This window comes from Pecten maximus, chromosome 9 (genome assembly GCF_902652985.1).
Source record: "Pecten maximus chromosome 9, xPecMax1.1, whole genome shotgun sequence".
Taxonomy (NCBI): Eukaryota; Metazoa; Mollusca; class Bivalvia; order Pectinida; family Pectinidae; genus Pecten; species Pecten maximus.
Genome location: NC_047023.1, coordinates 32,595,196 through 32,621,913, shown reverse-complemented (window position 1 = coordinate 32,621,913; position 26,718 = coordinate 32,595,196). Strand labels below are relative to the sequence as shown.

At 34.5% G+C, this 26,718-nt stretch overlaps 3 protein-coding genes across 3 annotated transcripts; 1 reads left to right on the top strand and 2 right to left on the bottom strand.

Moving 5' to 3' along the window:
- Positions 1-2,126: 2,126 nt before the first annotated feature.
- LOC117333966 lies at positions 2,127-9,387 on the bottom strand. Its single transcript, XM_033893387.1, has 4 exons — positions 9,225-9,387; positions 4,409-4,647; positions 3,267-3,516; positions 2,127-2,503 (listed from the first exon to the last, which is right to left on the bottom strand). The coding sequence occupies exons 1-4, from the start codon at positions 9,385-9,387 to the stop codon at positions 2,127-2,129; spliced, it is 1,029 nt and encodes a 342-aa protein (XP_033749278.1).
- Positions 9,388-12,836: 3,449 nt separating this feature from the next.
- LOC117334481 (C1q-related factor-like) lies at positions 12,837-13,886 on the bottom strand. Its single transcript, XM_033894137.1, has 2 exons — positions 13,581-13,886; positions 12,837-13,264 (listed from the first exon to the last, which is right to left on the bottom strand). Exons 1-2 carry the CDS (start codon positions 13,813-13,815, stop codon positions 12,870-12,872), a joined length of 630 nt encoding a protein of 209 aa, XP_033750028.1. The 5' UTR covers positions 13,816-13,886; the 3' UTR covers positions 12,837-12,869.
- A 4-nt stretch (positions 13,887-13,890) lies between these two features.
- On the top strand, positions 13,891-21,485 carry LOC117334482 (cerebellin-3-like). The gene is made up of 2 exons (XM_033894138.1): positions 13,891-14,202; positions 21,068-21,485. Exons 1-2 carry the CDS (start codon positions 13,998-14,000, stop codon positions 21,475-21,477), a joined length of 615 nt encoding a protein of 204 aa, XP_033750029.1. The 5' UTR covers positions 13,891-13,997; the 3' UTR covers positions 21,478-21,485.
- Positions 21,486-26,718: the final 5,233 nt, after the last annotated feature.

The window sequence follows — 26,718 nt, the reverse complement described above, 5'->3', positions numbered from 1 at the left end:
AACAATAAATGAATATGAATATTGATACAATGAATAAGTTTTAAAATGTTGTATGTGAGGATATATGTGTGTATGTATGAATATATATTACGTATCTATGAGTGAATGAGAATGCAATTGTAAAAATATGAACATTAATGTAATACTGTCGCTGTGTGTTATGTGTATGTGATTAAACATGTATATGTATTATACACCATGATTTCAAAATAAAAAATGAATTATAAAAAAAAAATTAGTTTATTAATTCAACTATTTTTGCTGTGCTTTGAAACCACAACAATGAGTCAATTCAGTAGCATGATTAGGTTAGTTTTTGTTACGTATGGAATTAATTTATATGAAAAACAGTAGGTCACATTTGCTTTCAACGACCAGATCCATATTTGAAATGCCATATTGAATACTTCTACATACAATGGGATTCATCGGCTGCAAATTTTGCCGCCAGATGGCGTTTGTGCTCTAGTTAGTATGTTCTCCTACAGTATTTAGGGATGTCTTAATATACTTTTAACAGTAGCAAAGTTTGAAAAGCAGATATATTCATGGAAGGATTATACAGATACACAAGTACAATGAAATCTTTGAATACTAATTTAGGACGAAATAAGTATGTGGTGGTCAATCAATATGAAACTGCATGCAGTTGTATCGTCCTCCTAGGACTCGTCAGCAATGTTAGGGACATCATTCAGCTGTTTCGTCCTCCTAGGACTCGTCAGCAATGTTAGGGGCATCACACAGCTGTTTCGTCCTCCTGGAACTCGTCAGTAATGTTAGGGACATCATACAGCTGTTTCGTCCTCCTAGGGCTCGTCAGTAATGTTTGGGACATCATACAGCTGTTTCGTCCTCCTAGGGCTCGTCAGCAATGTTAGGGACATCATACAGCTGTTTCGTCCTCCTAGAACTCGTCAGTAATGTTAGGAACATCATACAGCTGTTTCGTCATCCTAGAACTCGTCAGTAATGTTTGGAACATCATACAGCTGTTTCGTCTTCTTAGGACTCGTCAGTGATGTTAGGGACATCATACAGCTAGTTTGTCCTCCCAGGACTCGTCAGCAATGTTAGGGACATCATACAGCTGTTTCGTCCTCCTGGAACTCGTCAGTAATGTTTGGAACATCATACAGCTGTTTCGTCTTCCTAGGACTCGTCAGTGATGTTAGGGACATTATACAGCTGTATTGTCCTCCTAGGACTCGTCAGTAATATAAGAGACATCATACAGCTGTATCGTCCTCCTAAAACTCGTCAGTGATGTTAGTGATACCATACATCTGTTTCGTCCTCAGAGGTATCACCAGTGATGTTAGGGACCAAAGGAGTGGAAGACCAAAAGGAAAGTCAGCAAAATCAGTTCGCTTAAAATGTGAAAATATGTTGATACATAAATAATAAATATAAACTGGTAATCAAATAATATTTATCTTTGTTCAATTACTTACTGAATTGAATTTTGAATCCACGCTGTAGTGATTTTGTGATTGCTTAAAGCAGAACAGAAGTAAATCGTCCAAACCTTCATCAACATCAGTTTATTAGCTCCAAAACCTCATGAATAATGAAAAATATATAGACCTAATGTTCATTTGAATGATTCAATGTCGATAATTATCAGTTTATTACATTATTGAACAGATGTACGTCCTTGTTTTACATTTAATGTCTTCTGCTGAAGTTGTTTTGGCGCAAAAATATGTAGCTCTCAGTTCGTTAAAAGAAAACTTTGAAAATTATGTTTTAAATTATGGGGCTAGTTCAGCACTCCATTCAAATCGTATTTCTGTCGATATCTTTCAAGTTTTATCCATCTGTATCTAGCTCTCAATTGGATTTAGGGATGTTAACATCTAGTGCATCGTTTGATATGTACAATCCTTCAGACCGAAAACACTTGTGGGCAATGTTTTATTCTTTAACCGACATAACTTTTATCCACAAGTATTACGATATCTATTTTATGTGTCTTTTGTGCAATCCAGTTGGAAAACAAGCAGTTCCGCTTTTGACTTACCGGAATAATGACTGAAGCCAGTTTCGTATACCATGTAAAAAGAGTACTGGAAAGTAAACAAAGAAGACATTTACATTTTGATGGTTTTATTGATGTAAACAGTCTACACGATAAGATGTCCAGCAAATGATGGATATTCTTGACCGTTTGCGTATGTGCTCCTGCCGCTGAGATGTCGACCCCAAACCCTATCCCCAGCAGACAGTTCCACCATGCTGACACATGAACCTATGGTCTGGTTAGATTGACTAGCCCGCCCGTAACAAAAGTAAACGCTATTTCGTACCATTTCAAACTCCAGGAAGTTACCGTCAGAAGACCACATGGTGGCGATGAATTCGTAAGCACCACCTACTGGTGCCCGGAAGAGACCAGTAAAAGAGTCGTAGCCATTGCCAACATTGGTGACAACGTCTTCGTAAGCGATGATTTGATTGGTTCCGATGGGGTAAATGGCATTCTGGAGTCTGGCGTGGAACACTACAAAAGGTATCAGGATACTATTTTGATGTTAACAACAGTATATAACATAAAACGTTATATACCAACGCGGTAACTATTATTGACGTCACTCAAAAAGTATTTCCGTAAGTACTTCCGGTCAGAAGGCTAGCGCGTACAATCTTTCATATCCTAGGGTTTGACAGAGAAATCTCTCACATCTTAAAACTGGAAATAAATCGGTGAACTTTGGGAGAAATATATATATACTTGAGTATGGGTAATATGTAGAGTTAACTGGCTATGTTTACATATCTAAAATATTTGCCTTATTTTTCAGAATTTGGCACTTTTACTGTACTCTGTTTCCCAATTGTGCGGTTGAACGATCGGGCGACCCATATTACGAAATGAAAAAACAACAACATGAAATGTGTCGTATCAAGGACATATAATTATATATATTACAATCACAATTAAATCTTACTTCGTCTTCCTTCATAGGTAATGCCAATTAAACTTTAATTATCTGCATACGGATAGATAATACTTACAGATACGTTCCATGTATTGCGCTGTTGTATACACGTGCACTCGGTAGGTCTGTTATTTTGTACATAGCCGCGGATGTGGGTTTCCCCACGTTACGAAAGACTAAGACAACCAATGATAGTCAGTTTTTTTTTATAGTTACCACAGGTAAATTGACTTGAAATAGAACAAATATTTTAACAACAGTTTACCTTTTTCATAGTTTTGTTTTGTTTTATTTATTTTGTTACATGTATTGAAGTAATACTACATAAGCATCGCTTAGCTGCTCTCTGTAGTAACAATACTGGTCGATGAAGTCTCTGGACATATGTCCAGGTCGTCAGACTCGATCTATTAGTGCCCTTTGAAAATTCTTCCATCTCGAAATCATTTCCGTGAAAGCCCCAATATTTCCAGTAAAAGGCTCGGTTCAACTCGGCAGAATCGGAATTTCCGAAGGAACCAGCTGCAGCTAGATTCATCATGTCAATATAACGTAGGTTGCTGACAAAACATCCCTGTTTAAAGTATGCTTGGACCAAGGTCAATTTTATTATTGACGCGTCCTAGAGAGGTGAAACAGCTGTATGATATCCCTTACATCACTGACTAACGATAGAAGGATGAAACATCTGTATGATATCCCTAACATCACTGACGAGTTCTAAAAAGTGATACATCTGTGCCTCATGTCTCATTACTGACGAGTCATAGGTGGACGAAACATTTGTATGATGTCCCTAACATCACTGACGAGTCATAGGTGGACGAAACATTTGTATGATGTCCCTAACATCACTGACGAATATAGGAATGATACAGCTGTATGATGTAGTTAATTTCTTTTTTGGTTCTGCATTATCTGACTCTCAATTTGTTGGGGAAAAGTGGTAATGTTTATGTTCCCTTTTGTATGTTTCGCAGTAAATTAAATACCAGCTTCCTGACCATGTAAGGAATCCAGCATTATATTCAAATCAAAGGCAGAGTCCAGAAAGTATTTACGAGCTCAGCCTAATGCAAACGCACCAATATTTGAAGATAGCAAACTCATGGTAGCATACAAATGTTGTACTGGACATATGTAAAATTCAAAGACAATTTTTTGATGACGTCATTGTTTTATTTCGTAACAATAACGGGCTTTCAGTAAAGCAGATTACTTCTGAATTAGTGACAAGTTTCATAAACTAATAACTGATGATAAATGAGTAACTTGTCAACTTTTCATATATAAGTATATACTTAAATGATCAAATGACCAGAGAATGCTGGGTAACCCTGTCCGTTTACGTACACTGATCCTGAGCCACGGTTTCGTATCCAAACGCGATCCCCAGATAGTAATTCAAGAACACTGACACAGACTCCCATTGTCTGGTTTGTAGGTCCAGCGTTTCCATAACATACGTCATTTCCGTTGTGAAGCATCTCGTAATCCATATGGTAGCCTTCACGTGACCACATCGTTGCTATGAACTCGTAGGCGCCGCCTATAGGAGCCTGGAATATTCCTGTGTATTTGTCGTATGCATTCCCTACATTTGTGATGACGTCATCATATTGTATGATTTGTTTGGCACCAACAGGGAATATGGAGTCCGTCATAAGAGCGTGAAACGCTACTGGCGAGGGCTTGGTGTGACATTCTGTAAAACAATAAAAACAAAAAAACACAATAAAAACAAAAAAACCTTGAGGTCTCACATTTTCAGGCGAATATAAGAGTTACATTTTTTTTCTCGATTGTATTTGTTACAACGCCGACAGCCTTTACTCTGTCACAACGATGTTACAGCGCCGACAGCCTATTCTATGTCTGTCACAAAGATGTTACAGCGCCGACAGCCGATACATTGCACCCACGCGATCAAATCTATCTAATTAACACCAACAAATAATATATATATATATAACGGTGTCGTTACTAAAACCCAGATTAACCTGTCGTGTTGACCTTTGATTGGCAAACGAATATTTATTTATGAAGGGAAAAGAGTTAATTGCATATGCAACAGCATAATTGCTTACTTGGCCAACTTTGAAGCGTAATATGGGGTGAATGTATTGCAAGATCTGACCATGATTTAATACACATTGGGCAAAACAATCAATATGAACAGAACGGAACAAAATGGAACAAAAATAATAGCCATTAGTATATTTTTTGTTTGAAATAAAATCTATTCATACATAATAAGGTATTGCTTTGAAGCAATGAAATTTATCAACCTTGAAATTGGCCTGTGGGGACTGCTTTGGAACTTCCAAATTAATGCTATTTATATTCTTATAATTTGAGGGACTAAAGTTGAAAAAGACTCATGGCACTGTTTTCTTTGCATGTTTTCCTAAGCTTAGATATCTGAAATATAATGCTAGAAGTCAAGTTAACCAATATCTTCGCTCGTGTTAGTTCATCATTATGAACAACAATTTTACTTCAAAGAAGGCTACACTTGCTTTTCTCTTATTTCATTTCATAAAAGGCAGAAAGACGTTTTTCCAAAGGTCAATTTTGGTAGACTTTTTGCTTGTTTTAATGAAGATACCGACTATTCCAAAAAAAAACTAAGAAGAAAAATCGGTTGCAATTATGTGCCGTTTTGGGATATATTTCTAGTAAATTGACTGGATTAGTCACTGTTGTCATTCCAAACCGCTTGTATGCAAATTCGCAGCCAGTTACTTTAAAACGTGTTCACTGTACCTTATGAACTCGATGCATCAAAACATTACACCAACGCACAAATGGGTCGTCTACTTTACCGATCCCACGAAAGTCAACACGACAGGTTGGCGGAACACGACAAATTTGTTTCGGGATGCAATTCATTATTTTTCCACCTTAAATATTAAAGATCCAATTAGAAGCTGAGGTTGATAATCGCATAACGTATTTCAATTTGGGTTATATATAACAATACAAAAATTCTATTCTTGTTTTAAATTGATCATAATTACTCTGTCGGCGCTGTAGCATCTTTAAAGTGTTTTGGGTGTGGTATTTTTATTATGAATGAGTGGTGCTGAAATGTTTCGTATACCGGTACTTAAAGCCACATACTTCCAAACAACCGAAAATTCTAGTTGCACGCATGTACTCATGACAATCCAAGATGCTCATTCACGCTCTTCTAACGCTTGACCGGGAAAGTCCTTGAAACATCAGAGTATAAAAATAACTCGCCGCATTTATATTCATCACGAGATTTGTCACGGAGCCGAGAACGAGGCTATAATAACGTGCATTGCACTTAAACTACACACATGGCCGTTGTTTACATATCGAGCATACGTGAACTTTGCCTAATAATGCTTTCATTTAAACATATTAACAGAATATTCGCGTAATAACCAGGTAACTGAACAAAATAAACAAACATAGTTTGCATTTAAATACTTAATTTAAAAATGTAGCAATATGCATACAACAAAACATCGATAAAATCTTAGATCGGTGAAGTTGACAATGTTCAAAAGCTAACCAGCAATCCAATAGACGTCCGGTAAAATCGGAATTCGGGTCTATTCCATTTTCTTCTCTCGGTTAGTTCCAGCGAATCATTTCCTTCCCTAAAGAAATACTCGGGTTTTGCCGATTCCATTCACTTTTGCGTCTTTTTTTGGCAGAATCTGTCAGCCACAGTTACTATTTTGGGAATTTCCCGTGTACTTTCATAAATACGCATTTTCTTTCAGTTTCTGATTTACGATAATCTGTTAGGTATGTGTCAAGTCCGAAAACTGTAAAAAGCTCAAAATGTAAACACTGATATATGTTTCTTCGGGAATATGTGGCTTTAAGATAAATATCAGCATTTCTGTTTGAAATGGCCTCATCAATTTTGTTTGGGTTTTTCATATCACAATTCTAAAAACGAATAATAACTTTCATTATACAGAAACAGTTGTTTTTATTTACATTATTCTTTAAATTTTCTGAGATATATAAAAGTCAACTGAAAAATAACGCAAAAAGTAGTCATGAACTAATAATGAATGCAGTATATATACATTGACCTATGTGGGAGTATGTACACACACTGATAAGGTTTTGCTTCCACGGAAGACCATCCTCTTATGGATTTTGTTTACTGGATTTACAGAACTGGCCTTTTAACGTGGGCCTATCACGTGACATAAACCCTGTCCTAAATATTCCGCCATGAAAGCATACTGTGGCGAAATATACAACTGTAACTTAGATGATATTGTTATGATACTAAAGTTTACCTCTACGTTGACGTTTGTCTGGGTCTACGTGTTTGACATTGGTAGTCTGGTCTACATACAGCTGTAGAAAGCTATTGTACGTGCTGATATGGCCTTGTAGTTTCTCCCGAAGTCTAATGTTCTGTCTTTCTAACTTTGAAATTCGTTCAGAAACATTTGCTTCAATTCCACTCATCGAAAGAAAACATATTCCAAATATCAACACATTCCACATTCTCATAAATGTTGGTTTCACGGAATATCGAAGCAAACTCAAGATGGCTGCCGTTGGATCATATAGCCGTTATCTACATATTGCAATGACATACTATCCAAACGTCTTACGTACCAAACATTGAAGAAATTGGTATGTGCTTATAGAAAAAAGCCATCCTTTTTTTCTACTTCATATAGCAGTAAAACGGGCCCTATTTACATTGGTATCGTAATCTAGCACAAACAATATAATTGTTTAGCTCTTTTAACTTACCCTTGGGGTTAATTAAACAATCAGAAGTTGTGTTTGTTCTAAACAATTTATTGATAGGTTGTCATCAATACCCTGGTACTGATATTTAGGATGTGACATCAAAATGGTAAACATTGCCTGTTTCTAAGACTTCATTTTTAACATTATTTTTAAGTTCTTTACGCGTATCTATATTATTTGAAGTGTTAAACCTTATTTTATAATGCAAAACCTAATGACAATACAATTTTACTATATTAAGAATTCGTGTATCACAAAAAACCCTGTTAATTTGGCCAGTGACCGTTGACCTTGATCTGAGACAATGTGTAAGAGTACATAAAGCCAGTGAATGAACAGCTGGACTTAACTTCCTTGTCGGGCCTATGTGTGTCAGGAAATACGTGACCTATGTAAAATGAAGTCATCTGATTGGTTGTATGGATGCCACTCTTTCCCCGTTGTAAAGCATATGGCTTCGACCCACGCTTGCTGAAAACAGATAAGTCAGAACCATTCTGATTAAGGACAAGGAGAGGAACCTACTGGCATTTGTACCCAAAATCAAGAGATAACATTTGTGTTCCTCAAACTTGAAAATAACAAAATACATATAAACATGGAAAATGGCCACTATAAGTGCCATTTAATAATAATCATAAAAAGTTAAAACAGTTACATAACAAAGCATCAATTCAAAGGTATTTTTGATTACAAGCAGGTTACATTACAGTTCGCCCTAGTGGGGATGTAAAAATCCCCATAGCTAAAACACAAGTCAAAGTATTTATAAACAACACTCAATGTTATGTTAAGTAAATGGGTTTACAAGTGGATGTGTTAATAAAATTGTCTAAAAGGCACTAAATTGATGACAAAAAAGACGAAGATCAAATTGGCGTAAACATGGGATTTTCTCTTTTCTTGATATGAATGCGCATGCGCCAAAGGCTACAATATTGAGCTATGGGTTTAAACCAATGAGATTAACGGTATAATTATATACCTCTTTGTTTACAAATAACTAATGTTAAAGATGCTTACCTCCCTTCCTTATCCCCTTCCGTACCCCCTCCATGTACCTTCCTTACCCCCTTCCGTACCCTTTACTACCCTTTCATACCCTCTTCCTTATTCCTTCCTTACCCCTTCCTTGCCCTTACTTACCCCCTAACTTATCCCCTTCCTTACCCTCTTCCTAACCCCATTCCTTATTCCCTTCCTTATCCCCTTCCTTACCCTCTTCCTAACCCCATTCCTTATTCCCTTCCTTATCCCCTTCCTTACCCTCTTCCTAACCCCATTCCTTATTCCCTTCCTTATCCCCATTCTTACCCCCTTCCTTATCCCCTTCCTTACCCCCTTCCTAACCCCTTCCTTATTCCCTTCCTTATCCCCATTCTTACCCCCTTCCTTTCCTTACTTACCCCATTCCTTACCTCCTTCCTAACCCTTTACTACCCTTTCATACCCTCTTCCTTATCCCCTTCTTTACCACCTTCCTTATCCCCTTCCTTACCCCTTCCTAACCCCCTGCCTTACCCCCTTCCTTATCCCCTTCTTTACCCCCTTCCTTACCCCCTTTCCATACCCCTTCCTTATCCCCTTCTTTACCCCCTTCCTTACCCCCCTTCCTTACCCCCTTCCTTATCCCCTTCTTTACCCCCTTCCTTAACCCATTTCTCACTCCCTGCCTCACCCCCATCTTTACTCTTGTATACCCCCTTCCATACCCTAACGTACCCCCTTACTTATACTAACTTACCCCCTTCCTTGCCCTAGCTTTCCCCCTTCCTCATCTCCTTCTTTACCCTTCCTTACCCCTTTTTACCCCTTCCTTACCCCTTTTTACCCTTCCTTACCCCCTTCCTTACCCTCTTTTTACCATGCCTTATCCCCTTCTTTACCCTTACTTACCCCGTTCCTTATCCTACCTTACCCCTTCCTTACCCTAACGTACCTTTAGATTTCGAAATACATGTAGATTGTTTACAGTACACATATTTATTAATACGGGTAGGTTCGCGGGTAAGGTGATTATTCGTTAATTAACTAATTAACTAAAGTATTTCTGCTAAAACTGAATTAAGGTTCCTGTTAGTTTTTTATACGGTGCCGAGCCACAAGTATTATTTGAGTATGGTATATTTAGGAGTATACATCAAACAAATCGTATAAATACAGTACGAAAAAATAAAATAAAGGGTTTGTGGCGACGTTGGCAACTCAACATTTTTATTTAATGTCTTTTACGTTTTTAATTAATTGATAAATTCACAATCCACAATTTCCTCCTCAGATTAACTATGGTTGTCAAGCATAGCGTGTATTGATTTAGTAGTGACGTGGTCGATTTTTCTCTAGCAACTGTAAGCTTCAGCCATTTGTTGTTAGCTAACCTCTTGGAGAAGTTAAATATGCACCCATTTCCGCAATATTCAGTTTAGTTTTTGACAAAATACTTACTTGACGTTAGGTTTTCGTACAGAGATAATCGGGTAACAGGAGAAAACGCTAAAATTACTTTGGTCAGTCCTTTCAAAATGGCACCGTCTATTTGACGTTCTGGTAACATCCCAAATAGACGATGTCATAATTATGTTACTGATTCCCGCGCTTTTTTATCCGCTGAGCCTTTTTTTTACTGCGTATTTGCTAATCCATTCGCTGTCAGCGTTGACTAATCTCAAGAAGGGATAGATGTAAATATAAATAGTTCAGTGTATTAAATTAAAATTTCTCGTCATTTTATTGTAAGTGAAACAAAATGAATGGATTGCTTTTGATAAGATCTTTTGGACGTACTATATCATATAAAGAGAAAATTATAAGTGGTACGAAATTAATTTGTTTGATGTCGATTACAGTCTCATATGTATATACATATATTTCCACAGCATATATTGTATTCAACTAACTTAATGTATTTGTGTTTTTGACGTTAATCATTCACTTGTACATTGTATGTTATATAGCTATGTTAATTATTGTATTCAGGCCATTTTCCGTCCAACGTGAAACTTTTGCATTAGTTTATTAATTCAACTATTTTTTGCTGTGCTTTGAAACCACAACAATGAGTCAATTCAGTAGCATGATTAGGTTAGTTTTTGTTACGTATGGAATTAATTTATATGAAAAACAGTAGGTCACATTTGCTTTCAACGGCCAGATCCATATTTGAAATGCCATATTGAATACTTCTACATACAATGGGGTTCATCGGCTGCAAATTTTGCCGCCAGATGGCGTTTGTGTTCTTGTTGGTATTTTCCCCAACAGTATTTAGGGATGTATTAATATACTTTTAACAGTAGCAAAGTTTGAAAAGTAGATAGATTCATGGAAGGATTATACAGATACACAAGTAAAATGAAATCTTTGAATACTAATTTAGGACGAAATAAGTATGTGGTGGTCAATCAATATGAAACTGCATGCAGTTGTATCGTCCTCCTAGGACTCTTCAGTGATGTTTGGGGCATCATACAGTTGTATCGTCCTCCTAGGACTCGTCAGCAATGTTAGGGGCATCATACAGCTGTTTCGTCATCCTAGAACTCGTCAGTGATGTTAGGGACATCATACAGCTGTTTCGTCATCCTAGGACTCGTCAGTAATGTTAGGGACATCATACAGCTGTTTCGTCCTCCTAGAACTCGTCAGTAATGTTTGGAACATCATACAGCTGTTTCGTCCTCCTAGGACTCGTCAGCAATGTTAGGGGGCATCATACAGCTGTTTCGTCATCCTAGAACTCGTCAGTGATGTTAGGGACATCATACAGCTGTTTCGTCATCCTAGGACTCGTCAGTAATGTTAGGGATATCATACAGCTGTTTCGTCCTCCTAGAACTCGTCAGTAATGTTTGGGACATCATACAGTTGTATCGTCCTCCTAGGACTCGTCAGCAATGTTAGGGACATCATACAGCTGTTTCGTCCTCCTAAAACTCGTCAGTAATGTTTGGGACATCATACAGTTGTATCGTCCTCCTAGGACTCGTCAGCAATGTTAGGGACATCATACAGCTGTTTCGTCCTCATAGAACTCGTCAGTAATGTTAGGGACATCATACAGCTGTTTCGTCATCCTAGAACTCGTCAGTAATGTTAGGAACATCATACAGCTGTTTTGTCTTCCTAGGACTCGTCAGTAATGTTAGGGACATCATACAGCTAGTTTGTCCTCCTAGGACACGTCAGTAATATAAGAGACATCATACAGCTGTTTCGTCTTCCTACAACTCCCCAGTAATGTTAGGGAATTCATACAGCTGTATCGTCCTCCTAAAACTCGTCAGTGATGTTAGTGACACCATACAGCTGTTTCGTCCTCAGAGGTATCACCAGTGATGTTAGGGACCAAAGGAGTGGAAGATCAAAAGGAAAGTCAGCAAAATCAGTTCGCTTAAAATGTGAAAATATGTTGATACATAAATAATAAATATAAACTGGTAATCAAATAATATTTATCTTTATTCAATTACTTACTGAATTAAACTTTGAATCCATGCTGTAGGGATTTTGTGATTGCTTAAAGCAGAACAGAAGTATATCGTCCAAACCTTCATCAACATCAGTTTATTAGCTCCAAAACCTCATGAATAATGAAAAATATATAGACCTAATGTTCATTTGAATGATTCAATGTCGATAATTATCAGTTTATTACATGTGTACAGGTGTACGTCCTTGTATACATTTAACGTCTTCTGCTGAAGTTGTTTTGGCTCAAGTGTATGTAGCTCTCAGTTCGTTAAAAGAAAACTTTGAAAATTATGTGTTAAATTATGGGGCTAGTTCAGCACTCCATTCAAATCGTATTTCTGTCGATCTCTTTCAAGTTTCATCCATCTGTATGATGCAGTTTTGTTATTTATGAATCTAGCTCTCAATTGGATTTAGGGATGTTAACATCTAGTGCATCTTTTGATGTGTACAATCCTTCAAACCGAAAACACTTGCGGGCACAGTTTTATTCTTTAACCGACATAACTTTTATCCACAAGTATTACGATATCTATTTTATGTGTCTTTTGTGCAATCCAGTTGGAAAACAAGCAGTTCCGCTTTTGACTTACCAGAATAATGACTGAATCCAGTTTCGTATACCATGTAAAAATAGTACTGGAAAGTAAACAAAGAAGACAATTACATTTTGATGGTTTTATTGATGTAAACAGTCTACACGATAAGATGTCCAGCAAATGATGGATATTCTTGACCGTTTGCGTATGTGCCCCTGCCGCTGAGATGTCGAACCCAAACCCTATCCCCAGCAGACAATTCCACCATACTGACACATGAACCCATGGTCTGGTTAGATTGACTAGCCCGCCCGTAACACAAGTCCACGCCATTTCGTACCATTTCAATTTCCAGGAAGTTACCGTCAGAAGACCACATGGTGGCGATGAATTCGTAAGCACCACCTACTGGTGCCCGGAAGAGACCAGTAAAAGAGTCGTAACCATTGCCAACATTGGTGACAACGTCTTCGTAAGCGATGATTTGATTGGTTCCGATGGGGTAAATGGCATTCTGGAGTCTGGCGTGGAACACTACAGGGCCGGCGCATGCTGTTGTATAAAAATGAAAGAATTTGTTTGAAATACAGCTGTGAACTAATCGACACAGCGATAAGGAGTACGCAATGATTTGTTTCCCCTAAAATATAGTTTCATGTCATAATAAGTAAAAACACTATATCATTATCCTAACCCATACATAGAATTATAATCCTAAAACATTTGACGTATATAGATTCTATTCAAATCTAAGTCATTGATAAAGCATTTTCTCCTAATTATGGAAAAGAAAAAGGACAATTTATACTGTCAATTTGTCAAAAATATCAAAATAAAATAAAATAATTTGCAATTATTTCATACTCACTCAATAGCTGCCTTTTTTGGTGACCATCGCTACGATCTGTAAAATCAGAAGACGTCGCAAGCTCGTTCAGGAGATCATTATAAACATTTTTTTGACTGTTAAGCTGCTGTTTAAGATTATCATTTAATGCTTCTAACTTTTCAATTCTTTCTCTGATCACATCTTCCTCGTTACAATTAATCCCTACTGTTAATAAAACTACTACAAAACACCATGCCGCTGCCCGGGGAGCCATGTTTGACAGGTATTATTGAGTTGCTACACATATGTAAATTGACCCCTGATTCTGCCCAGACAAGACCCTTATCTATGACGGCATACCATTACTCAGATCGAGGCCGTGGTGCTTGTGTCACCTGGACGACTTAACTCTGTGTCACTCTTATTCTCAAAGAATTCTTCAGGTTCTTCAGAAACATGGCACCGAAAGGTCTTTGTGTAAAATTTTGCATTTTACTAGTAGCAGTGTCAAATGCTTTTGGTAATCCTTCAAATGAAGATCGCCTAAGCAGGCTTGAAGCTCAGCTGGGGAAAGTTACTGCGGAGCTGAATGAGATTAAGACCCGATGTCCCTGTCGTCAGGGAGACAACTCTACGGTCTCAGATGTTGAAAGGTTTCGAGGTAATGTATCCAATCTTATGATCACACGTTTACATGTCGGGAGGTGTTACGAAACCATTAATACAGGAAATCATAAATACCTTCTGTTCATTTACCTATTTACCCAAATTGTTTTGCTTGTCCTATTATCAAATCATACATAAGAACAGTAAACTGTCTGTTATTATCAATACAATCAAGGTCTTCATATACATTATCAATTGTATGCATACATCCATTGAAACACAATTATCTACAAAAGTACGAAACATTATATACACCAGTTATCTACGAAAGTATCCACGGAATGAAATATAATATACATCAGTTATCTACAGAAGTATATAATATGATATACACCAGTTATCTACAGAAGTATATATACACCAGTTATCTACAGAAGTATATATACACCAGTTATCTACAGAAGTATATATACACCAGTTATCTACAGAAGTACATAACAGGATATACACCAGTTATCTACAGAAGTATATATACACCAGTTATCTACAGAAGTATATATACACCAGTTATCTACAGAAGTATATAACATGATATACACCAGTTATCTACAGAAGTACATAACATGATATACACCAGTTATCTACAGAAGTATATAACATGATATACACCAGTTATCTACAGAAGTATATAACATGATATACACCAGTTATCTACAGAAGTATATAACATGATATACACCAGTTATCTACAGAAGTATATAACATGATATACACCAGTTATCTACAGAAGTATATAACAGAAACACCAGTTATCTACAGAAGTATATAACATGAATATACACCAGTTATCTACAGAAAGTATTAATTACACCAGTTATCTACAGAAGTATATAACATGAATACAGTACCCAGTTATCTACAGAAGTATATAATAAAAATTAAAATTAAAATTACAAAGTTTTTATAAAAAAAAAATTATACACCGTTTCTAAATTAATAAATGATTAACAACTAAAAATTATTAAAATTACTACTTTTCCTAAATTTACCCAGTTTTGAAAAATAAAGTTAAAGAAGTAAAAACCCTTTTTTAAAAAATTATTAAAAATTTTTAAACCAATTAATAAAATTTAAAAATTTATTAAAATAAAAAAATGAATAACCCCTTTTCCAGGAAAAAATTTTGATTTTTTTGGGGGGGGGTTTAAACCCACCTTACCCCCTAAAAATTTTCAAACCCAGTTATTAAAAAAGTATTTTAAAAGTTTCCAAAAAATTAAAGTTATTAGATTTCCCAGTTTTAACATTTCCCCTTTTAAAAAAAGTTCCGGGTTTTAAAATTTTTTCTTAAAAACGGGTTTAAAAAAAACTTTACATTTCAAAGATTCCTACTCGAATTACTCTTTACACCCAGTTTTACGAGTAATATCCTCTTACAATTATCCCAGTTAATAAGAATACTAAAACACCAATGCCGTTATCCAGCAAGTTTGACAGTTTATTGAGTTGCAAACAGTTAAAGACCCCTGATTCTGCCCAGTACAAGACAAAAATCATGACGCATACCAGTTACTCAGAATCGAGGCCAGTTGTGTGTCACCTGGTTACTTAAGTTATAGTCACCTTTTCTCAAAGAATTCTTCATGGTTCTTCAGTAACATGGCACCGAAAGGTCTTGTGTAAAATTTTGCAGATTTATACTATACATGTCAATGCTTTTGGTAAATCTTCAAGAACCCTAACAGGTTAAGCTCAGCTGGAAAGTTACTGCGGAAGTAAGGGAGATTAGACCAGATGTACGAGTCGTCAGGGTAACAAACTCTACTGGTCTCAGATGTTGAAAGGTTTCGAGGAAGTATCTAATCTTATGACACACGGTATTCAGGAGTGTTAACGAAACCATTAATACAGGAATCATAAATACATCTGTTCATTTACCTATTTACCCAAATTGTTTTGCTTGTCCTATTATCAAATCATACATAAGAACAGTAAACTGTCTGTTATTATCAATACAATCAAGGTCTTCATATACATTATCAATTGTATGCATACATCCATTGAAACACAATTATCTACAAAAGTACGAAACATTATATACACCAGTTATCTACGAAAGTATCCACGGAATGAAATATAATATACATCAGTTATCTACAGAAGTATATAATATGATATACACCAGTTATCTACAGAAGTATATATACACCAGTTATCTACAGAAGTATAAAACATGATATACACCAGTTATCTACAGAAGTATATATACACCAGTTATCTACAGAAGTACATAACAGGATATACACCAGTTATCTACAGAAGCATATATACACCAGTTATCTACAGAAGTATATATACACCAGTTATCTACAGAAGTATATATACACCAGTTATCTACAGAAGTACATAACATGATATACACCAGTTATCTACAGAAGTATATAACATGATATACACCAGTTATCTACAGAAGTATATAACATGATATACACCAGTTATCTACAGAAGTATATAACATGATATACACCAGTTATCTACAGAAGTATATAACATGATATACACCAGTTATCTACAGAAGTATATAACATGATATACACCAGTTATCTACAGAAGTATATAACATGATATACACCAGTTATCTACAGAAGTATATATACACCAGTTATTTACAGAAGTATATATACACCAGTTATCTACAGAAGTATATAACATGATATACATGTACACCAGTTATCTACAGAAGTATATAACATGATATACATGTACACCAGTTATCTACAGAAGTACATAACATGATATACATGTACACCAGTTATCTACAGAAGTATATATACACCAGTTATCTACAGAAGTATATATACACCAGTTATCTACAGAAGTATATATACACCAGTTATCTACAGAAGTATATATACACCAGTTATCTACAGAAGTATATATACACCAGTTATCTACAGAAGTATATAACATGATATACACCAGTTATCTGCAGAAGTATAAAACATGATATACATGTACACCAGTTATCTACAGAAGTATATATACACCAGTAATCTACAGAAGTATATAACATGATATACACCAGTTATCTACAGAAGTATATATACACCAGTTATCTACAGAAGTATATATACACCAGTTATCTACAGAAGTATAAAATATGATATACACCAGTTATCTACAGAAGTATATAACATGATATACACCAGTTATCTACAGAAGTATATAACATGATATACACCAGTTATCTACAGAAGTACGTAACATGATATACACCAGTTATCTACAGAAGTATATAACATGATATACACCAGTTATCTACAGAAGTATATAACATGATATACACCAGTTATCTACAGAAGTATATAACATGATATACACCAGTTATCTACAGAAGTATATATATACCAGTTATCTACAGAAGTATATATACACCAGTTATCTACAGAAGTATATATACACCAGTTATCTACAGAAGTATATATACACCAGTTATCTACAGAAGTATAAAATATGATATACACCAGTTATCTACAGAAGTATATAACATGATATACACCAGTTATCTACAGAAGTATATAACATGATATACACCAGTTATCTACAGAAGTACGTAACATGATATACACCAGTTATCTACAGAAGTATATAACATGATATACACCAGTTATCTACAGAAGTATATAACATGATATACACCAGTTATCTACAGAAGTATATAACATGATATACACCAGTTATCTACAGAAGTATATATATACCAGTTATCTACAGAAGTATATATACACCAGTTATCTACAGAAGTATATAACATGATATACACCAGTTATCTACAGAAGTATATATACACCAGTTATCTACAGAAGTATATAACATGATATACACCAGTTATCTACAGAAGTATATAACATGATATACACCAGTTATCTACAGAAGTATATATATACCAGTTATCTACAGAAGTATATATACACCAGTTATCTACAGAAGTATATATACACCAGTTATCTACAGAAGTATATAACATGATATACACCAGTTATCTACAGAAGTATATAACATGATATACACCAGTTATCTACAGAAGTATATATACACCAGTTATCTACAGAAGTATATATACACCAGTTATCTACAGAAGTATATATACACCAGTTATCTACAGAAGTATAAAACATGATATACACCAGTTATCTACAGAAGTATATAACATGATATACACCAGTTATCTACAGAAGTACATAACATGATATACACCAGTTATCTACAGAAGTACATAACATGATATACACCAGTTATCTACAGAAGTATATAACATGATATACACCAGTTATCTACAGAAGTATATAACATGATATACACCAGTTATCTACAGAAGTATATAACATGAAACACCAGTTAGCTACGCAGTAATTTATTTAACATGAGATACACCAGTTATACAGAAGTATCTAACACCAATTTACAGCATATATATACACCAGTTATCTACAGAAGTATATAACTTTGATATTCATGTACAACCAGTTATCTAAAAGTATAAACTATATAATTACAACAGTTATCTACGAATACATAACATGATTACATTTCACCATTATCTACAGAATATATATACACAGTTATCTACAGAAGTATTATATAACACCAGTATCTACAAAAAGTATAATACACCAGTTATTACAGAGTATAATACACCAGTTATCTACAGAAGTATATAACATGATATTACACCAGTGATCTCCGAAGTATAAAACATGATTACCTTAAACCAGTTAGATACAGAATAATATACACCATATCTACAGAAGTATATAACATGATATACACCAGTTATCTACAGAAGTATAAGATCACCAGTATCTACAGAAGTATATACTACACCAGTTATCTACAGAAGTACATCACATGATATACACCAGTTATCTACAGAAGTACATAACATGATATACACCAGTTATCTACAGAAGTATATAACATGATATACACCAGTTATCTACAGAAGTATATAACATGGTATACACCAGTTATTTTCAGAAGTATATAACATGATATACACCAGTTATCTACAGAAGTACATCACATGATATACACCAGTTATCTACAGAAGTACATAACATGATATACACCAGTTATCTACAGAAGTACATGACATGATATACACCAGTTATCTACAGAAGTACATAACTTGATATACACCAGTTATCTACAGAAGTACATAACATGATATACACCAGTTATCTACAGAAGTACATAACATGATATACACCAGTTATCTACAGAAGTACATAACATGATATACACCAGTTATCTACAGAAGTATATAACATGATATACACCAGTTATCTACAGAAGTACATAACATGATATACACCAGTTATCTACAGAAGTACATAACATGATATACACCAGTTATCTACAGAAGTATATAACATGATATACACCAGTTATCTACAGAAGTATATAACATGATATACACCAGTTATCTACAGAAGTATATATACACCAGTTATCTACAGAAGTATATATACACCAGTTATCTACAGAAGTATATAACATGATATACACCAGTTATCTACAGAAGTATATATACACCAGTTATCTACAGAAGTATATAACATGATATACACCAGTTATCTACAGAAGTATATAACATGATATACACCAGTTATCTACAGAAGTATATATATACCAGTTATCTACAGAAGTATATATACACCAGTTATCTACAGAAGTATATATACACCAGTTATCTACAGAAGTATATAACATGATATACACCAGTTATCTACAGAAGTATATAACATGATATACACCAGTTATCTACAGAAGTATATATACACCAGTTATCTACAGAAGTATATATACACCAGTTATCTACAGAAGTATAAAACATGATATACACCAGTTATCTACAGAAGTATATAACATGATATACACCAGTTATCTACAGAAGTATAAAACATGATATACACCAGTTATCTACAGAAGTATATAACATGATATACACCAGTTATCTACAGAAGTATAAAATATGATATACAGAAGCTGTACCAATGATATAGGAAAGGAGTATAACAATAATAAGGGAAAGGGGTATAACAATGATATTGTAAAGGGATATAACAATGATGTGGGAAAGAAGTATAACAGTGATGTGGGAAAGGAGTATATTGATGTGTGGCAAAGCTAGATTACAATTATATTTGATAACAATATAAGAAGTCCAAGATAATTAATGCAACAATATTGAGAGAAATCATTACACCTATAATAATAGAAAATAGTACAGTAATAAAAAGGAAACATAGTTAAACCAGTTATATAGGAAGTAGTGTAACAATAATAATTTTGAGGTAAAGTATTGGAAAGTATAGCGCAACAACAGTAGAACAAAAAGCATAGAGAAATAATACAATAGCATAGAGAAATAATACAATAGCAATACATATTGTATAGGAAATGATTGTAAAATAGTATAATTAATTTTTCTTTGTTTTCATGGTGAATGCTCAAATGTGATTGGTCGAAAAATTCTTTTCATTCTTCTATGAAAGAAATTCCGGGAATGGCGCGAAAAATGTGACGTCACAATGCGACAATTGACGTTGCGTATTGATTTGAGAAAAAGAATCCCATTTAAAACCAGTAAAATTGTATATAAAACATGTTTTAAATTAGAAAATCATTTAATTAATTATAAGCGTTGATGTCAATTTTTTTTAGTTTCATCGGGGTATGAAACAAATTTTGTTGCAAACTTCTGTAAGAATCCGCTACGCGGATTCATACAGTTTGCAAACAAAATTTGTTTCATACCCCGATGAAACTAAAAAAATGACATCAATGCTTAAATAAACATGATTTAATTCACCTAACAACAAAATATTAATGACTTTAACGAATTTAATATATTACAGATACCAGAGCTCTCGATAACTTCGTGGCATTTGCAGCTACTATCCTCAGTGACATGACACCGATAGCTTCCAACGAGGTCATTATCTTCGACAATGTTGTAACGAGCGTAGGCGGGGGGTATGACCCGTTCATTGGCCGTTTCCAGGCTCCAGTGGCTGGATACTACCACTTCGTCGTCAGTATCATGTCTTATTCATCACACTATATCGAAATTGAATTAGTTCACGACGGTACTTTGCTCTGTCGTGCACGTGCCTCCCAGACATACAATGCTATGGGAGCATGTGCTTCTAATATACATCTGAACATCGGCAGTGACGTGTGGGTCCGGCATAGGTCATCTAGTGGCGACTACATCCGCGGACAGATGTTCCCATCTTTTACTGGTCATCTTATTAAAGCCGATTAAAATCTTCACACGTTTTTTTTTTCTGTTTTGATTTATAGACCGTTGGTGTATATCTGGTTTCACGAAGTAAAAGCTGTAAAGTACTTAAGTTACATCAAAAATTAAATGTAAAAAAATACTTATCAAATTGTATAATTTTCCGCATTGTTGTTTATTATTTTCATTATATTAAACAATACAAAATTGTACAGCAACAATGCATGAATTTGCTAAAATAACAACCACACACTGATTTGAGTGATCAGTCTAGAGTCCAAAAAAGATGAATTTTGGCACTCCATTAGGTCGAGATAAACACATTTTTAAAAATGGCCGCCGAATATGATAATTTTTTTCAATTCTTGTGATTTTATTTTTTGATAAATAGCAGACATCTAGATTTTTGACACAATTTTCATATTCGTGTTTGTTAATAAGAATGGTTATATTTTGTGAAATATTGCAAAAAAAAAAAAAAAAAGAAAGAGACTTGAACGTGATTGAAACACCAGAAGAGTATATCCTCATGCTGTTTTTCTTGTCATAATTTTGTGAGTGATCAAATCTTGTCTGCAATATGCATTTTGAAATAAAGTCATTGAAATAAGTGATTTTAATAGGACGTTAAACAAATTAAACCAAACAAACCAAACCATTGAAATACATACTGCATAATATTAACGAGGTGTGTATTGTTTCGCGAAATTTGATAACGGCTTACTCGGTCCGACCGGGACGATCGCGAAATATTAGCTCCGTGAATCAACTGTACAGTATTAACTATTAATTTATTGTGTTATGTAATGAAATGTTAAATTCACATATCATGCATCAACGTTGTTTTTCGCTTTCTAACTTACTTTATATAAAGATAATTGATAGATATTTGTACCGTTTAACTGCTCAGCTTTATAATTATATACAACACCTGGGAGATATTCCATGATGTTTTACATCCATATCAATTTTAGTTTCAATAGGAGCTTAATCTACATATATCGAGTATGACATAAACACACGACTTGTTACAGAAAATCGTATGTAATGGAAAATAGACAATGGTAAAAAATATATTTTCATCCTTCACTAAATAGAGACATAGACAAAAATCAATGTATATTAGAAGCGTGTGAGTACAGAGACAATATGTCAGATACGTAGGTCGCTCTTATTAGTTGTTCATCGACATTCGTCGTTTATTAATGTCCTACATCTTTCTCCGATCTAAAATGTATATTTACATATAGATAATTGACTTCTTAATAAGTTTACAGCTGTAATTTCGAGTTCGAATTCTTCTGACATTTTGCATGCTTTTATTAATACAGTTACCGATAGTGTACCTAAATTGTGTGTAATGAACCATGAGTATAAACAGGTATTGAACAGTGTTTAACGACAGAAATTTCGAAGTTTTGGGACAGGCGTTTCGGTTGAGAGGGAAGCCATTTGGAATCAAACAACAGTGCCCTTCTGTAATCGAAGAGACCAGGATAAAGTTTCATCCTATAATGAAGCAAAAACGCAGGAATGGTTGTAAGTTAAAGTTTGTTCGGGACAAGATATTTGTTGATGGAGAATTTTACACGGCCAATCAAGTTCGGGTATAAGCATGAAGAATCACAGTCGAAATTCACCACGGCGGTCACTTGTTCCTAACAACTAACAATCCCCCAATGTAAGAGGTGGTTCCCCTCCAATCATTCACCTTCACGGCGTGCGCGTTACGTTGATCACAACGACGGATAAAGTGTTAATTATGATGAGGACCAGACTTTCCCAAGGTTGTGTCAAAATAGGGATTACTGGAGAGCATTTCCACTATCAAGATATGTTCCTTGAACATTCATAGAGATATTTTTGATAAGATAGTAAAGAATTATCTTAAGAACATTTTGATTATTCAGACATTTTTTTTGCAGTGAAGAAATTTGAGTTTGAGAATAAGAGGAAGGGGTGGTTTGGTGTGTTAGGTAGCAGTGTACAGTAAACATGCCCAATTCTAAAAAATATGGCACATGTTTTAGATATGTGAACATTGCCAGTTAACCCTACATATTACCTCGAATAAAGTACATGTATATATATTTGTAATCTTTACAACATTTGCAATTTTAATACAGCTCTGAAGGATAAGTTAACTTATTTTTTCTGTGACTTTTAGAGATGTGAATACCATAGTAACAGCTTAAAAAGTGCTCAAAATTGCAAAATATTATATTTGTCCCAAAATGACACAATTCTATACACAATTTTTTTTTCTGAAACCTATTTAAAATTAAATATCTCTATCCTAAAGACAGAATTAATCTTGTTTAGACATATGTTGTAAATTAAGTTTCCCTGCTACCTTTTCTGTGGGCTTCCATTTTTCGCTGTCGGCAAAACTAAATTTCCGGTGTAAACACACTTTCGGAAAATCCGGAAATTTAAAATTCGGAACCAATTTATTAATTTTTGTTTTAACTAATGTGAAGCCTACCAATTAAAGTGTACATTTATTTTTTCATTTTTTATGCATATCATAATACAGGAGTTATTTAAAATCGCCCATGGCCAAGCTGTCCTACTGTAGTCTGCTACCTTAATCCAAGTGCAAAGGATGAAAAAATATACCCCATTAATTGATGTTGAAGCCGACAGCGTTGTTCGGATAAAGCTTGACGGTGGAGTGTTTTATAGATGATATTGATAGTTGTAATTGTTTTGTATATATACCACCAGAAAGAATGACATTTCATGGTATTTATTATGTTGATATTTTTGAAATTGTATTAGAAACTGGCATTGCTAAATTTAGCAGCATGGGCCATGTGTTTATTTCTGGTGATCTTAATAGCAGAACAGATAGATATCGATCCTGACTTTATAAAGTTTGATGTTCTGCACAATACTGTACACCATATTATAGGCAATGTTTCTCATATGAAGATGAAAACTCAACTAAAAAAACAAACATTGTGCGGACGTCTGAAGATTTTTTAAAATTTGGACATCGTCTATAACAAATATGCAAAGTAACTGACATTTGAATGGTTGGAGATACCGACGGCAATTTTACATTTTATAACGCCTTAGATATAAGTAATATAGACTATGTTATTACTCATATGAATATTGTTAAAAAATTGTAAAGTCGTAAATTCTAATGATTATTCAGACCATGCTCCATTGTTTTTTTTAAACTTGGGTGCAGCTTCCGGTAGCTGTTGTGATACACTTGATAAATTCTGTATAGTCAGTTCTGTCACATGGACAGATGATGCTAGGATGAGTTCTGCCACATGTGTTAATGAAAATCAGGAATTATTTGTTAGATCATTGAATTAGTTGCGGATACCAAGAAACAACATTGTTTTTGTCTTAACGTGTTGCCAAATAATGTCGATCTTCAGGCAATATATATGTTTTAGTTCGTCATAAGAAAAATTATGTATTGAGTAAGGCTGAAACGTAATTATCTTCAGATGGAGGGTGATATGTTAAACATTTTACGGATAAACGACCCAAAAACTTTTTTTCTAACCTAACGACTCAGGAAGTTGGAAATGCATCCTTAAATTGCTTTAACGAACGAAACAGATAAAGGCTGTATTGTTAAGTTTACAGTTGATTCTTCCTCAGGAAACAAACCAGATATTGTTAATATTTCATTTGCTTCTTCCTCGGGAAACAAAACAGATATTGCTAATCTTCAGTAGATTCTTCCCCGGGAAATAATACAGAACATATTACAGATGACGACCGTATCTACTCTGAGCTTGATTTTAATCTCGACGAGTTGTTAATTACAATTAAGGGCTTATATCTAGGGGTAAGTCATCTAGATTTTATACTCAAAGAATATTGTATTGGATACAGTGATGTTTTGCACCATTTCTATTAAAATAAGTGAACGCCATTTTACAATAAGGTTATTTTCCAAAAGTTTGGTCGGAAGGAGTAACCATTTCTTTTGCACAAGAAAAGTAATAAAAATGATGTTTATAATTATAGGGGCATTACGTTATTAAGTCAAACAACTAAGTTGTTTACCTCCCTTTTGTATACCAGTCAGTTTATGTGATGCTCAATTTGACTTTGAACGGGGAAGCGTGCCCAAGACGCCATTTCTCTTCTGAATAGTTTGATAACAAAATCTTTAACTTTACTGTGTATTTGTCGACGACGGTAAGGCGTGAAACCCGTTTGATAGTATATCGCATGATAAGCTATGGTTTAAACTGTGTAAATCTGGTGTAAGGGGATGTTTGCTGAATGTTAATAGGTCAATATATGAAAGAGTCAAGTCTTGTGTAAGGCTGCACGGTCGGTTTTAACAAGGGGAATATGTCGCCGATTTTGTTCCCTTTATTTGTCAATGACAAGGAATCCAAATTAATTCAATCTCATTGCCAAATCTACCACATTCAACTACTTCATATGTTCCTTAATTATGTATGAATGGTTATTATACTATCTGACATTGAAGTTGAAGATGAAACTCATTTTATGTTGTTGTGTCGAACTTATTCAGAAATAAGAGTTAAACATATCAATCCATAAGTTTATCGCCGACCATCAGTTTACAAAATAACGGAACAGTTCTCTAGAAATAATGTTAACTTTAAGGAGTTTTGGAAGATATTCATTTCATGCTACGGCTAAGAGAACATTATATTTAAACAGTTAAGATATTGTACTTATTTGCCATCTTTCTAACGTAATTTATTGTTTGTTTTGTTGTTTACAAGCACAAGTTTCATATCCATTTCGATATAGATACTTCACGTATACGAAAGTAGTTCAAGATATTACATCAACAGTTTCTTTGTTTGTTATTTTTCAAAACAATGGTTTTGTATATCACTTATTACTTATTTGTATATGATTTTTTTTCATGATGACGCCTGGAAGCTATGACGTATTGAGCTGTATTATAATTTCGTTTTGAATTATGCTGGCTGTGTTCTCCGTCATCTTGTAAAATGAAATATGTCATAATATGAATGTACATTATGATCGTATATGCTGATGTGCTGATGTATACGGCATAATGCTAATTTAGTAATTGAGAAATGTATTGTTGAAATACATATAATAAACTTGATGCAGACTCGAAACAGGCGACTTTGATTCTTTGAATACCTGCCTTCATATGTAAATTCTACCAATTTACCGTCTTAATTAAAATGGATATTTCAAATGATTTAAACCCCACTTCAAAACCTACTCGTGTATGGTTTATAATATAAACCTGAGTAAAATTAAATGTTTGTTGTG

What these genes read in the sequence shown, in the direction of transcription:
- LOC117333966 (XM_033893387.1), bottom strand. Translation starts at nt 9,387, where the DNA reads ATGGGGGTGAGGCAGGGAGTGAGAAATGGGTTAAGGAAGGGGGTAAAG. An exon ending in AGAAGGGGATAAGGAAGGGG is followed by an intron (nt 4,648 to 9,224) that starts GTAAGGCAGGGG and finishes ATTGTTTTACAG; the next exon opens with AATGTCACACCAAGCCCTCG. An exon ending in TGCTTCACAACGGAAATGAC is followed by an intron (nt 3,517 to 4,408) that starts GTATGTTATGGA and finishes TACTTTAAACAG; the next exon opens with GGATGTTTTGTCAGCAACCT.
- LOC117334481 (XM_033894137.1), bottom strand. Translation starts at nt 13,815, where the DNA reads ATGGCTCCCCGGGCAGCGGCATGGTGTTTTGTAGTAGTTTTATTAACA. An exon ending in CCAAAAAAGGCAGCTATTGA is followed by an intron (nt 13,265 to 13,580) that starts GTGAGTATGAAA and finishes TTTATACAACAG; the next exon opens with CATGCGCCGGCCCTGTAGTG.
- LOC117334482 (XM_033894138.1), top strand. Translation starts at nt 13,998, where the DNA reads ATGGCACCGAAAGGTCTTTGTGTAAAATTTTGCATTTTACTAGTAGCA. An exon ending in AGATGTTGAAAGGTTTCGAG is followed by an intron (nt 14,203 to 21,067) that starts GTAATGTATCCA and finishes AATATATTACAG; the next exon opens with ATACCAGAGCTCTCGATAAC.